The 12,592-nt window shown below is 37.2% G+C and overlaps 1 protein-coding gene across 3 annotated transcripts in view; it reads right to left on the bottom strand.

Annotated features, from left to right (window-relative positions):
• col4a5 (collagen, type IV, alpha 5 (Alport syndrome)) overlaps positions 1 to 12,592 on the bottom strand; it is a 97,806-nt gene that overhangs the window by 28,950 nt on the left and 56,264 nt on the right. For all 3 annotated transcript variants that reach the window (XM_087258825.1, XM_087258826.1, NM_001123230.1), the window contains 13 exon segments: positions 12,273 to 12,326; positions 10,734 to 10,790; positions 10,387 to 10,431; positions 6,840 to 6,893; positions 6,664 to 6,708; positions 6,073 to 6,166; positions 5,263 to 5,298; positions 4,473 to 4,724; positions 3,863 to 3,952; positions 3,579 to 3,649; positions 3,280 to 3,471; positions 1,581 to 1,746; positions 78 to 170 (listed from right to left, as the gene is read on the bottom strand). In XM_087258825.1, coding sequence (XP_087114951.1) covers positions 78 to 170; positions 1,581 to 1,746; positions 3,280 to 3,471; positions 3,579 to 3,649; positions 3,863 to 3,952; positions 4,473 to 4,724; positions 5,263 to 5,298; positions 6,073 to 6,166; positions 6,664 to 6,708; positions 6,840 to 6,893; positions 10,387 to 10,431; positions 10,734 to 10,790; positions 12,273 to 12,326 — 1,249 coding nt within the window.

Here is a 12,592-nt window from a genome sequence, read left to right as displayed (position 1 = left end):
TTAAATTCTAATCTGCTCCATATGCACAAAATGTTTGCTGAACAAAGCGTAGTGAGATAGGTAGTTTTATTCTATACCTGGACGTCCTTGTGAACCAGGATCTCCATCCTGTCCTGGGGGTCCACGTTCACCAACTTCTGGCACAGTCATCCCAGGTTCACCTTTCTGACCTATTCATAAAAACAAACATTGAGATAATGTCCATAGTAGAACACTACCAAACTGAAAGCTACAAAAAATGTGCTCCATAAGAAAATAAGCTGTCAAAAACTCTGAAGGGTTTTGTCATATTAATAAAAAAGAGAATGTAAATGCATTTAGCCTTGTAGGATTAGATCTGCACATGCAGCTACAGCAGATTACTCTATTGGCTATGACAACTCAACCATAGTATTTAAATGTTAAGCAAGAAATCTGATTGGATACAGAGGGCAATCATTCTGTGCCATCTAGATTTTCAAGACTAATCTACGGTAGATATTTACCTTGAATGGTGCAGAAAATAGCCTAAATACATTTTATATAAACTGCATTTTAACTGAATAAGATCCTTAAAGAGCCCCTATTATTTTTTTTAAAATGACAATTAACAAAATAACAAATGACATTGGTAACACACCTCTAAGTGAAGTGAAATATCCAGCTATGGCTTAAATCTGATAGTGCACAGTGTTTATTTTGTCTATAAAAGAGTTGACTCAGAGTGCTTCAAATGAATCGTCTTGATAACGAGTGTCAATGTGATGCTGATACGAAACTTAAGCCCATCTCAATTATTGCACACGCAAACCCAGGAAAATTTAAACCCTCAGCCCCGCCCACAAACACAGTAGCAAAGAAAAAGAGGAAGACACGCACTGTAGCAGATCCCTGTTAAATAAAGTTGTGAAGATGCTGTGCTCTGCTGAATATATTTGGAAGTGTAAGGTAAAGTTAGTGTTATTTTCACTACCCAAAGAAGAAACTGTGAAGAGTCAGTGGTTTGGGTTTATTTTTGCAAAATTTCCTCAGCGTTATAGCCCCAGCCTTGTGCTGTGTTCCCGTCATTTTTCTGACGAGTGCTTCTGCAGTCTACACGTTTACAAAGGGGGATTCATCGGCCGTTTGTTAAAGGAAGGATCTGAAAAAACTATTAGTGAGTGGGACTTTGTCAGAGCTTGTGGGTGGTGGGGGTTGAACTTTTGGGCGTTTTCCGGGATAAATACCAAAACAGGAGGGAGGCGGGAGATGGGTCTGAAATACGGGAGACTCTAGGAAAAAACAGGAGTGTTGGCAGGTAAGCGCACACATACACTACGCACTCTGACTAATTCAATATTGTTGATAAGCCGTGGTGGGCATTTTACTCTGTCTCATACTGAACGCTGTCGACCAATCGCAACAGACTGTCATCCGTCCAATCAGCCCAGATTAGGAGGGGTTTGGGAATAAATAAATCGCTGGGATAATTAGGTAAAAATGAATGCATATTATAAGACAATGTTTGGAGACCTCCAAAAACAAAATATGACCTTTTTAATGTATAATAGGGGCTCTTTAAAGTAAAGAAAACTTTAAATAAACATTGCATTGTTTCTTACCTGGTAGTCCAGGTGCCCCTGGTCTTCCTGAAACACCCTGAATACCTTTTTCTCCAGAAGGTCCTTGAGGACCAAATCCTGGGGAACCTGGTAAACCTCTGTCTCCAGGAGGTCCTGGCAAACCAGGTTCACCGTTGGGACCTTGTGTACCTTTCAGTCCCAAACCCTGTTAAATTCAGTGCTGAATCAGTGTTTTGCAAAGCTGTTAAGTCAAGTAAAGTAGGGTTTCTCATTTTAGATGTGAAAATTAGCTTCATGTGAAAGCCACCAAGGGTAAGTTCACCCAAAAAAGAAAAATCTGTCACTGGTTGCATCCACAAGTCGTTTCAATCCCCTGAGTCCTTCGCTCATCTTCAGAACTAAGTTTTCAGTTGATTGGAGAGATTTCAGTTTCAGTGGTTCAAATGTAATCATACAAAAGCACTGAGATCACTTTTATGTGGCAAAAAAACTACAAATATGACTCTCTTCTCCTATATTTTATAATATCAGGGTTTGGGTTTACTAGAGGCAGAATGACATATTCCTATTAGACTCAGCAGCACAACACACAAGCGTTTTCTTACCCGTAGTAAAAATCCACCCTGGTTTAATTGGTTAATATTGGTGACCAAAGTTATTTGAAAAGTTTTTAGGTGCACAAATTTTTTCTTGGAGCTTTGTATGATAAAGAGAGCTCTCTGATTTCACCTAGAACATATTCATTTGTGATCCAAAGATGAACAAAGGTCTCCGGAGATTGAAAGCAAATGAGGGAGAGTAATTAATAACATTATTTAACAAATACTTTTCTGACTGCACAAATCCAATCCCCATGTCACCCTGTAAGATCTCAGTTATCATAATGTCAGACTGAGCAACAATGACGATGCATCAAACACAGACATGCAAGAAAATTCATCGTAGTTTGAAGTCATCCTTCCATGACTCAACCCAGAGTTTCTCAATCACGTTCCTGAAGGACCACCAACACTACATGTTTTGGATGTCTCCTTTGTCTGTCTCTTCCATTACAGGTCTATCAGTCTCTGCTATAGGGCTAATGATCTGAATCAGGTGTATTTGATTAAGGAGACCTGGTAAAATGGTGGTCCAGGAACATGGTTAAGAATCACTGCTCTATACATAAACAACCTGTAGCTATAATTTTACTCACTGCTTGCCTCAATAAACCAAAAAAAAAAAAAAACAGTTTTGACATTTCTCCATGCAAAAAAAATAATAATAATAATTAAAATGTTTTTGCTGCTTATTCAAACTACCTAATTATAAAGAACTGAATAAATTTTGGGATAAATTTTAATTTGGGATAAATTAATTGTTTTATGTTCAATCAACTTACATTTGTAAAAAAATACGTTAACTTAATTGATATCTGTTCGTACAACATGAAGGAATAGTGTGGAAACCTACATTTTTTACACCGTCCACATTAGTTTGAAGATTCGGCGCTCCTACTGATTCTTGTTTAAGGTCGCACTGCAAAAATCTTCGGACACTGACAGAACCTCATTGGAGGGAAAATCTCAGCGGCCATTAGTGAACGGCCATCAGCGAACATGTCAAACCAATGATCAAAGACTATGAGTTTTAGCCTAGGACTATTGGAGTTTTTTTTCCCAAATTTGTCTTAGACAATCAAATCATGGCTGAAATCGCAGTGTGAGCTGGGCATAAAGCAAAATAAACAAACACTAACAGGTGGTCCTCTAAGGCCAGGTGGACCAGGCACTCCATCACGTCCAGGTCTTCCTTCGAGTCCCGGCAGACCTGGAGAGCCAGGAAAACCTGTGTCTCCTTTATCTCCCTTCACGCCAAGAACAGAGAGGGTATCGCCTGGGTCACCCTTCTCTCCAGGGAGTCCAGGGGAACCCTGAGGTCCAGGTATTCCCTAAGGTTGGAAGTATAAAGTGATTACTGTATGTACTTCTAAATCACTCTGAAGTATTTGCCACTTTAATCGAAATCTTATGTAATTAGGACGGAGAGAACACTCACAGGTGGGCCCATAAGCCCTGGTCCTCCCGGATATCCCCTGTCTCCTTTAGATCCAGACGCCCCAGGAGCACCTGACATAAAACAAGCACAATATTCAGCTTAAAAGCATCAATGTTTCATATTAAGTAGCCATTTATTCCTGAAAACATGTACAATTATAGATCTTTCTGCATTTCTGTTTACGAATTACACAATTTTATTATGTAAAACAGCATTGTACAACATCTGCAGGTTACAATTCATTATAAGAGAGAGTGCTTATTATTAGTTGCTTTGAACCTTACCTGGACTTCCAGGAGGACCTGGAAAACCTTGGGGTCCTGGGACAGGGTTTCCATTGGAGAAACAATTCACACAAGTCTCGCCTTTTTGACCTGCGACATTTGACATTAGAGTTCTTCAAACATCTAAAACTCTAAGTGTAAGTTCAGATTTAGGCTCCAACTCAATCAGCTCCCTAGCACCAGAGGTTGTAAATTAGTATGTTGTGTACACTAATTCTGCCACTTTTCAACCATTAAACTTTTATTATAAAATTAAAATATTTGCTAGATTATTCTTAACCTGTCTAGCTATGTTCCTTCATTTTAAATATAATTAAATAACAGAGTATTTTCAGAAAAAACATATATTGCTTGTCGTTATGTTTAATGATTTGGTTCATATTTTGTGCTTCAAAACTTGAAGCATAGTGAGCATCGATCTTACAGATTTTCATGGTGCATTACGAGACTTTCTGTATGTGAAAGTTTCACTGGACAAGAATTATTTTGCCATTGAGATAGCACTTAAAATAGCTGACTTACAGAGACAGTGCACAGACTAGTGAACAAGGGAGCAGATTAAGATGTAAGATGCTAAAGAAGATTTTCTAGTATACACTAGAAGACAAACCTTTCTGCCCACTATCTCCAGTAAACCCACGCTCCCCCTGCAGGCCTGGAGGACCAGGAAGACCACGATTACATTCCACATCACTGTTGAATGGTCCTGGGGGGCCAGGTGGTCCTTGTATTCCTTGTGGTCCTGTTGGTCCGGGTCTCCCGGGTGGTCCAGGAAGTGAGATTCCAGGCTGTCCCTCATCACCCTTTTCTCCTCGTTCTCCAGGCAATCCTTGTGAACCGGGAGGTCCTGGACCTCCAATTCCTATGATAAGACATTTCTTTCATTCAAGGGCATGTTCAGTACTGTTTCATGCACTCTGACTGTTGGACAATGAGAAAAAGCTAGATTAAAATAGATGTCGAATAAATGTTGGAGCTTGTAGAAAATTAATATGCAAAAACGCTTGTGATGTTTTAGCTAAGTGTATGACATGAATCCAAGGGCTTGACTGTTTTAGGAGAGAATTGGTACAGCTTTACCTGTCTTCTAATAACCTGATAAAACTAAATTGCAATAGGAATAATACAATACTATTCTATACTGTATGTACTCCAGCTTGGCATGAAAATGGCAGAAACTGTGTGTGTTATGACCACTTTAAATCGTGACTACATACATTCAAGGCACAGTTCACCCCTTGATGGTGATGAATTGGAGAGTATTTTTATTTTTTTTTCATTTGGGTGAACTATTGCTTTGACTGCAAATAAAAACTTGAAATTCACATATTAAAAATAAATGAAAAAACTGTTGCTTAAAAATAACAAAATAGTAATAATAAATAATAAATGCCACTTACCTGGAGGACCCTGTGGACCAGGTGGCCCCTGAATACCTACCAAAAGACATAACTGGGTCAAATGCTGACACAAATAACACTGTGAAACTTATTCTTCTGGATAAACAGTATAAAAAACTAGTATAAAAGCGATTACATCATCACTTGATAATCACAGACCATGATTTAACTGTTCTTAAAGGAACACACCAATTTTTTTGAAAATATGCTATATTTACAGGTTATCTAGAGTTAAGCGGTTAAGTTTTACCATGTTTTAATCCATTCAGCTGATCTCCCCATCTGAGCACTTTTAGCTTAGCTTAGCATAAATCACTGACCATTAGCAAGTTGCTCAAGAAATTTAAAAAAAAGTTTTGATAATTTTCCAATTTAACGCTTGAGTTAAAGCTTAAAGTTGTAGTTACATCATGTACCATACGACTTTAAACAGTGCTTTTACCTAGTTAGCTTGCTGAAGACTATTTTCAGGTGCTGCATAATATCATTGTGCCTGCTGCAAGCTGCAAATATGGTATGGCAGAAAGGTTCCTTAAATGACAGTTTAGTTCCTAGCCAAATCAGCCTAGAAAATAACAACTTTTCATTTTCCATTGGTCACACAATCAAAATCTTTTTTTATTTTTTTTGCACGAGATGCTAATGGTGTAATTGGATTCAATGAAATTGGCTAAGCTAAAAGTACTTCCACCAAACCTGGACATCAGCTAAACGGATTAAGAAATGTAAAACTTGTTTAAAACTGTTCAACCCTAGGTGAATTGTAAAATGGAAAGTGGAGTATTCCTTTTAAACTTGAGTAGTAAATACCTGGTAGTCCTCTGTCTCCTTTAATACCAGAGGGTCCTGGATCACCACGGTCTCCTTTTGGTCCTATTCCACCTACACCTGTGAACTGATCACCCTTGGAACAAAAAGGTTTAGTTTAATACTAAACAAATCAATGTTTATATATATATGGGAGGCGTGCGATGGCACGAGGCCGCAGGCCGAGTGCCTTAGTGCCCCCCGCCAGTGCCGATATACAGCCATATCGCACTGCTACGAGTGTGATATTGCGTTTATACAACAGTTTGACGGCATAATTGTGTATATAAAAACAAAATCAAACATGGAGAATTTCAAAAACCCTTTTGTATGTGGAACTACTTTCTTCCACATTGGATACAAATCATAAGCTGACAGTTAAAACAGTTATGCAAGTATCTTTTAAACTTTAGATCTGTAGTGTCTGTTTTTTGCTGGCTGTAAGTGGGCGGAGTAAAACACAAAGGCTGTAGGAGTTCTGATATTGCAGAATATCGCACAGCTATCAGCCAATCATATTTGAGAACCAGACAGAACTGTTGTATATATATATACTGTAGATCACAAAATAAAACTGAAAAATATTCAACATACCCGGTAGGAGGGAGGTCCAGGTGGCCCTTGATCACCTTTCTCACCCTAAAAGTGTTAATAAAAGAATGTGTATGATTTTAAGCTAATTTAAAACGACAAAACAATCAGTGAGCGAACTAGGTTTTCATGAATGCTCAGCTTGTCCAGGGTTGAATTAAGAAATGTTCAGTACTTACTCTAAAACCATCTCGTCCAGGCAGACCAGGAGGCCCTTGGTCTCCTTTATCACCCTGTAAAAGAAAGATGACAATTGCAATAAAATATATCAGCAGCGTCATGAACTGCAATAAATAGAAGATAGTTTTACTTTAAATGCCAAAATGAAACTTGTAGAGGCAACCTGTGAAATTGTGCTTTATTATGGTGATACATTACATGTGCACACGACCTGCTCTAATTTAACAGACCTTGATTCAGTATACCATGCTTCATTATGTTTGAAACGAATCTCAGCCATGTTCTTATGTTTACTCACAAGCAGAGGTCACCCATTATCACTACAGACTCTCACACTATGGTGGGTGTGATTCTGCCAAGTAAGATGTGATCCTGGATTAACATCTAGGTTGATTCTAGAACATCATTCCTGGATTACATCCAAATCCAAATGTACCTTATAACTACCTTTAACAGTAAATTTTTGCCAAAACCAGAAGGGATTAATCAGTATAACAGTATATGATAAGGGTAAGGGTATAACAGTGATGTGAAGCACACAACCCTAACAGTAAGCCTAAACATAAGATAAACTGTAAAATTATGCTTTAAATCTGACTGGCTGATTGGAATGTTGTTCCTGAAATATGTGCTACTATGTCCTGAAATTACTCTATCCCTCACACTACACAGACTATGATTAATTGAACTACCCCTACCATGCTCCTTTGCACATACCTGTAGCCAATCAGGGGCTACCAAACTGTGACTCTTAAACCATTCTGGGCCAAATATTGCATGTATCGATAGCTTTGCTTACCAGTTCCAGTCCTAATCTCCTTGTGCAAACTCTGAGACTAGCCTAGACATAATTTCTCTATTTGGCATTTTGCTCATGTTTTTGGTTTTCTCTCTTATTTTTTATAATTTTGGATTTGTTAGCACCTCATTCAAACTTAAGCCTGTTTTTCAGATGACTCTTTAGTCTAGCCCTCTTGGATTATGTCTGCCATTGGTAAATCGTGCCTGTCTCAGAACTGAAGTATTTAGTCTCACCTGCATTAGCCCTTTGCTGTTATTGAATTATGTCAGTTATTCACTACATCTCAAACCAACAAAAGTTTACAGATGGATCTGCACGACTCATTTACACCCATTTTAACAGTGTTTCATTAAAAATGCAAAAACACAACCTATTTTATAAAAGATGCTGAGTTAGACATCTCTAGCTAAGCATCACTAAGATCGAATAGCTTTTTGTGGACGTCAGGAGGGGATGAATAGGCTCACATGATCCTATTCACATCAATGGCATAGCTGCTGAGCCTGTCTCATCCTTTAAGTTCTTGGGGAACCACATCTCAAAGGACCTGTCTTGACCACCTCCAGCCTGGTCAAGATGGCTCACCAGCACCTTTTTTTCTAAAGGCAACTTAAGAGGAACGAGCTATCCTCAGCCGTCTTGGTGGACTTCTATCGCTGCGCAATAGACAGCATCCTGACCAACTGCATCACAGCCTGGTATGGAAGCTGCTCTGTTGCTGAGCGTAAGGCACTGCAGCCGGTGGTGAAAACTGCCCAACGCGTCACCTGGACCCCACTTTCAGTCATTGAGGACATCCAGAAAAAAACACTGTGCCTTTAGAACTCTGACTCTTTTGTCCCCCTCATACACCCCCTCACTCTCCCCATAATGTATACACTCCATTAACACTGCACTATTTAATATTTGCACATATTCATTTCACTTTGTTGCACTAATTCATCTTGAATAGTAAGTACCCCCTGTACCATCTATTGTAAATCTCTGTTCATAGCTAATTCAACCTGTATAAAATGTTGATAGTACATCCATCTGTAAATATTACCCATAGTTCTTTCTATGATTGCACTTTCAAGAGTTCACACTTAGCTGATGATTGTTTATAAAGCTTGTTTGGCATGCTGTCCCGGGACAGAGTCCTGAGCTCATATGATCCTCGTACCCGTGGCTCGCTCCCGTTTGCAAGGCAAGAAGGGAGTTTGAGCTCAGGTAGATCTCAAGAATTCCACCGCTGTAGTAGCTAATAAACAGATAGTGATTGCTTAAGAGATAACTATTCACTAGAAGCATGTCTATGGTGCCAATTTGGATTAGTCAATTAACTTAGGTTGCATGGTTTTTGACGGTGGGAGGAAACTGGAAAACCCGGGGGATTCCCACGTGAACACGGGGAGAACGTGTACACTCTGCACAGAAATGTCGGCTGGCTTGGTAAGGACTAGAACCAGTGACGTTCTTGCAGTCAGGCAACAGTGCTAACAACTGGGCCACCGTGCCACCCATCTAGAAAAGGAGGAGAAGTAGGGGTGGAAGGGGGGGATTCTTCAAAATGAAGATTGCTGTTATATGCTGTTATATGTTGATTGGTGAATCATAAATTGAATAATGCGGGGCCGACTGCAAGCAATCATAAACATGTGATCCTCTCGAAATTAGTTTATAGATAAACTTCACTTATAACTTATACATATATCCTGCACTATTGCACTCCTAGTTAGACCTAAACTGCATTTCGTTGCTTTGTACTTGTACATGCGTAATTAACATACATTAACGTTAAATTTAATCTAAAAGTCTAATCTATAAATGGAGAGAAAAGAAAAAAATGTCTTCAAGTTTTAGTGTACCTTGAATTTAAATGGAACAGAAAAATACTGCATTTTTGCAATACAGTATGCATTATGGGCATGGAATAATTCCAAAAAATGAGTCGCTAAAATTTGATAAATTTGTGTCTAAATTTGTAAACTGAAACGCATTTTAAAGAGAAAGTGTTAAAGGAGACTAGTGATTGTTTCATTGAGAACATGTTTAAATCTTGCTGTAAATATGTACTTGTTGTTTTGTTTTAAAATGCTCTTACTTAATAGTTGCTTCCTTGCTTGCTTGTCTTGTAAAAGACATTTTGGTAACACTTTACAATAAGGTTTCATTGGTTAATTTATTTACTAAGATGGACTAAGTATGAACGACACTTGTATTGCAAATATTAATCATAGTTCAACATTTACTAATGCATTAATAAAATCCAAATTCAAGCTTGTTAACATTAGTTAATGCACCGTTCACATGAACTAACAACAAACAACTGTATTTTCATTAACTTATGTTAACCCTCAGGGGTCTGAGGGTGTTTTGGGGCTCTGGAGAAGTTTTGACATGCACTGACATTTGTGTTTTTTTTTCAGTATCTTAAAAACATATTTATGGCTAAAGTGTGATAACACTGTAAACAGCACAAGCTGGGCTACAATAATACCTGAGCAGCATGTTTGTATGTGTTTGTGTTTTTGAGAAAGAAACGTTTATGCGTGGTTAGTGAAAAACGTAAATTTTGAAGTCACTAAAACAAGGCCGTGAACATTATCTAACATTATCAAACACTGAATTAAATGTATTGTTTGTTCATGTTAGTAAATGTATTAACTAATTGCAACCTTATTGTGAAGTGTAACCAAGATTTTAAATCACAATGAGACTTTCTGGTTTAATGAAGTAAATAGTATCCATTAGTGACAGCTTACCGGATATCCAAGAAGACCTGGTTCACCATCTTTGCCAGGTTTTCCCTTTAAAAAAATAAATATATCACAGCATTAACACCATAACATGTTTGTAAGAGTTTGTTTGGAAAACCAGACACTTTATATAGTTGAGATTAATGTTTTTTTTTTTGTTTATATTGTGCATTGACGAGTACAATTGCAAAAATAAATAAATAAATAAATTTTAGAAATCATGTTTTTACACCAAGTACTGAAGAGTTCAACTGCGAGTAAAAAAAAAACTATTTCTGAAAAATTCTAAAAATTATTTTTAAAACTCCTAAAATCTAAATGAGTATTGGGAGTTTCAGTGGGCTTCAACTTACCCTCTTTCCAGCCTCGCCAGGTTCTCCTTTCTCTCCTTTCTGACCTCCTTGTGGACCCTTTTACAGAAAAAAATTATTGTTTTTTTTACAAACAGAACAAAAATATCCATATGCATGATTGACATTTGAGCTAAGGGGGGCCAAATGCAAAACAAAACTTGGAATCAAAAAATAAAATTAAATTAAGTTCACATTAAGTTTCTACTGTATATAGCCTCACATATAATCATGCATATAATCTAGACTTTAAAGGAATATATATCTCTTTTACAAACTCAGGATAGCGTTATAAAAACAATGCTATTATTATTAGGTTATCAGCAGTTGTGTTTATTAGTTTAGACCAGAGATGCCCAAACCAAGCCTGCGGGCCAAAGTTGGCCCATGTTAACCTTTGATTTGGCCCACCATCCCATCTGGGAAGAGAGGGAGTATGATAGAGATGGTTTAGAGATTGTCAATTCAAATCTAATGTAACCTTTTTGTTTATTATAAAAAGCTAAATAAAATTAAATTGAATTTAATTAAATGGTGCAAATTAGTCAGATTTAGTTTAAATGTACATACTGTCACCCGACAGATGAGGACAAATCAAGGCAAAGAAAGATTTTGCTTGACTAGTGTATTCAGCATTGAACTCCACTGTGTTATAAATGTGATTTTTTTGCTTTTATTGCAATAAGTTATCATTTAAAAACTTATACTGCATCAGTTGCAATTTTAAGTAAGTTTTTTATTCAATTAGGAAATTAGCCATGGCAACTTTAATGTAAAATAGTTTTTTACAGTATATTTACAGTATCTTCAGCCCACACCTCTCAATGATATTTAGTTTTTGGCCCCTCATACAAAAAAGTTTGGAAACCCCTGCTTTAGACTGATGTCTATCTGATATTTTCATTGAAATGTTCATTTTTTTAATATGCCAATTGGGCAAAAAGGCTATAAAACATGCATTTAGATCAAATTAAAAAGAAAGAGATGAACGCAGACTGCATCACTTTTCCCATTCATCAGCACACAAAGTAGATGAATGTGTGACCTTGTTTTCAAATGTGTCGAAATAAAAACCCTTAACATGACCACTGTGCTTAAAAAGACAAATATTAAAGAAATTATATTATAAAACAGGAGATATCTCAGAGATAAACTCTCTTGATAAACATTCTTTGACTTTTAAAGCATCTTTTAACAGTGTTTCACTATATTCCGGTCAGGACTTTTGTTTATTAAACTGCAGCATAATAGCTTTTTTACATATTTTAATTAGCAGAAGCCAGAATGTTATTTCATTTATAATGATTTATTACATTATTTATCATTTATTTATTTCATATTTATGCCATGCATAATCAAAAGGTCACACTGACCGACAAAGGCATTTTTTAACCACAATTATTTAAAACATGAAAGCAGAAACTTATATTTAGCATGTTTTTTTAGGTATACAAAATCACTTTGCCAATTATATTTGATGTGGACACCAAAATGGGACATTTTGTGTATTAATGAAATTGGAACAGAACTAAAGATACATACAGGGGGTCCAGGGGGCCCTGGGAAACCAGTATCTCCAGGTATGCCACGATCACCCTATTAAAAGACACACACACACACACACACACACACACACACACACACACACACACACACACACACACACACACACACACACACACACAGACACACACACACACACACACACAAAATTAATTATATTTATATGTACATTTCCGCTTGCATGCAGTGCCACTCCAGGGCTAAAGACAATCAGCAAACAATTCTGTGGTTAACAGACGTGTAATAGACATCTAAACGTAGAGAGCTTGGCTAAAACAAGGCTAAACTTGGGCTGTCAG

This window comes from Danio rerio, chromosome 7 (assembly GCF_052040795.2).
Source record: "Danio rerio strain M-AB ecotype USA chromosome 7, GRCz13ab, whole genome shotgun sequence".
NCBI classification, from domain to species: Eukaryota; Metazoa; Chordata; class Actinopteri; order Cypriniformes; family Danionidae; genus Danio; species Danio rerio.
This window is presented reverse-complemented; position numbering and strand designations above follow the sequence as displayed.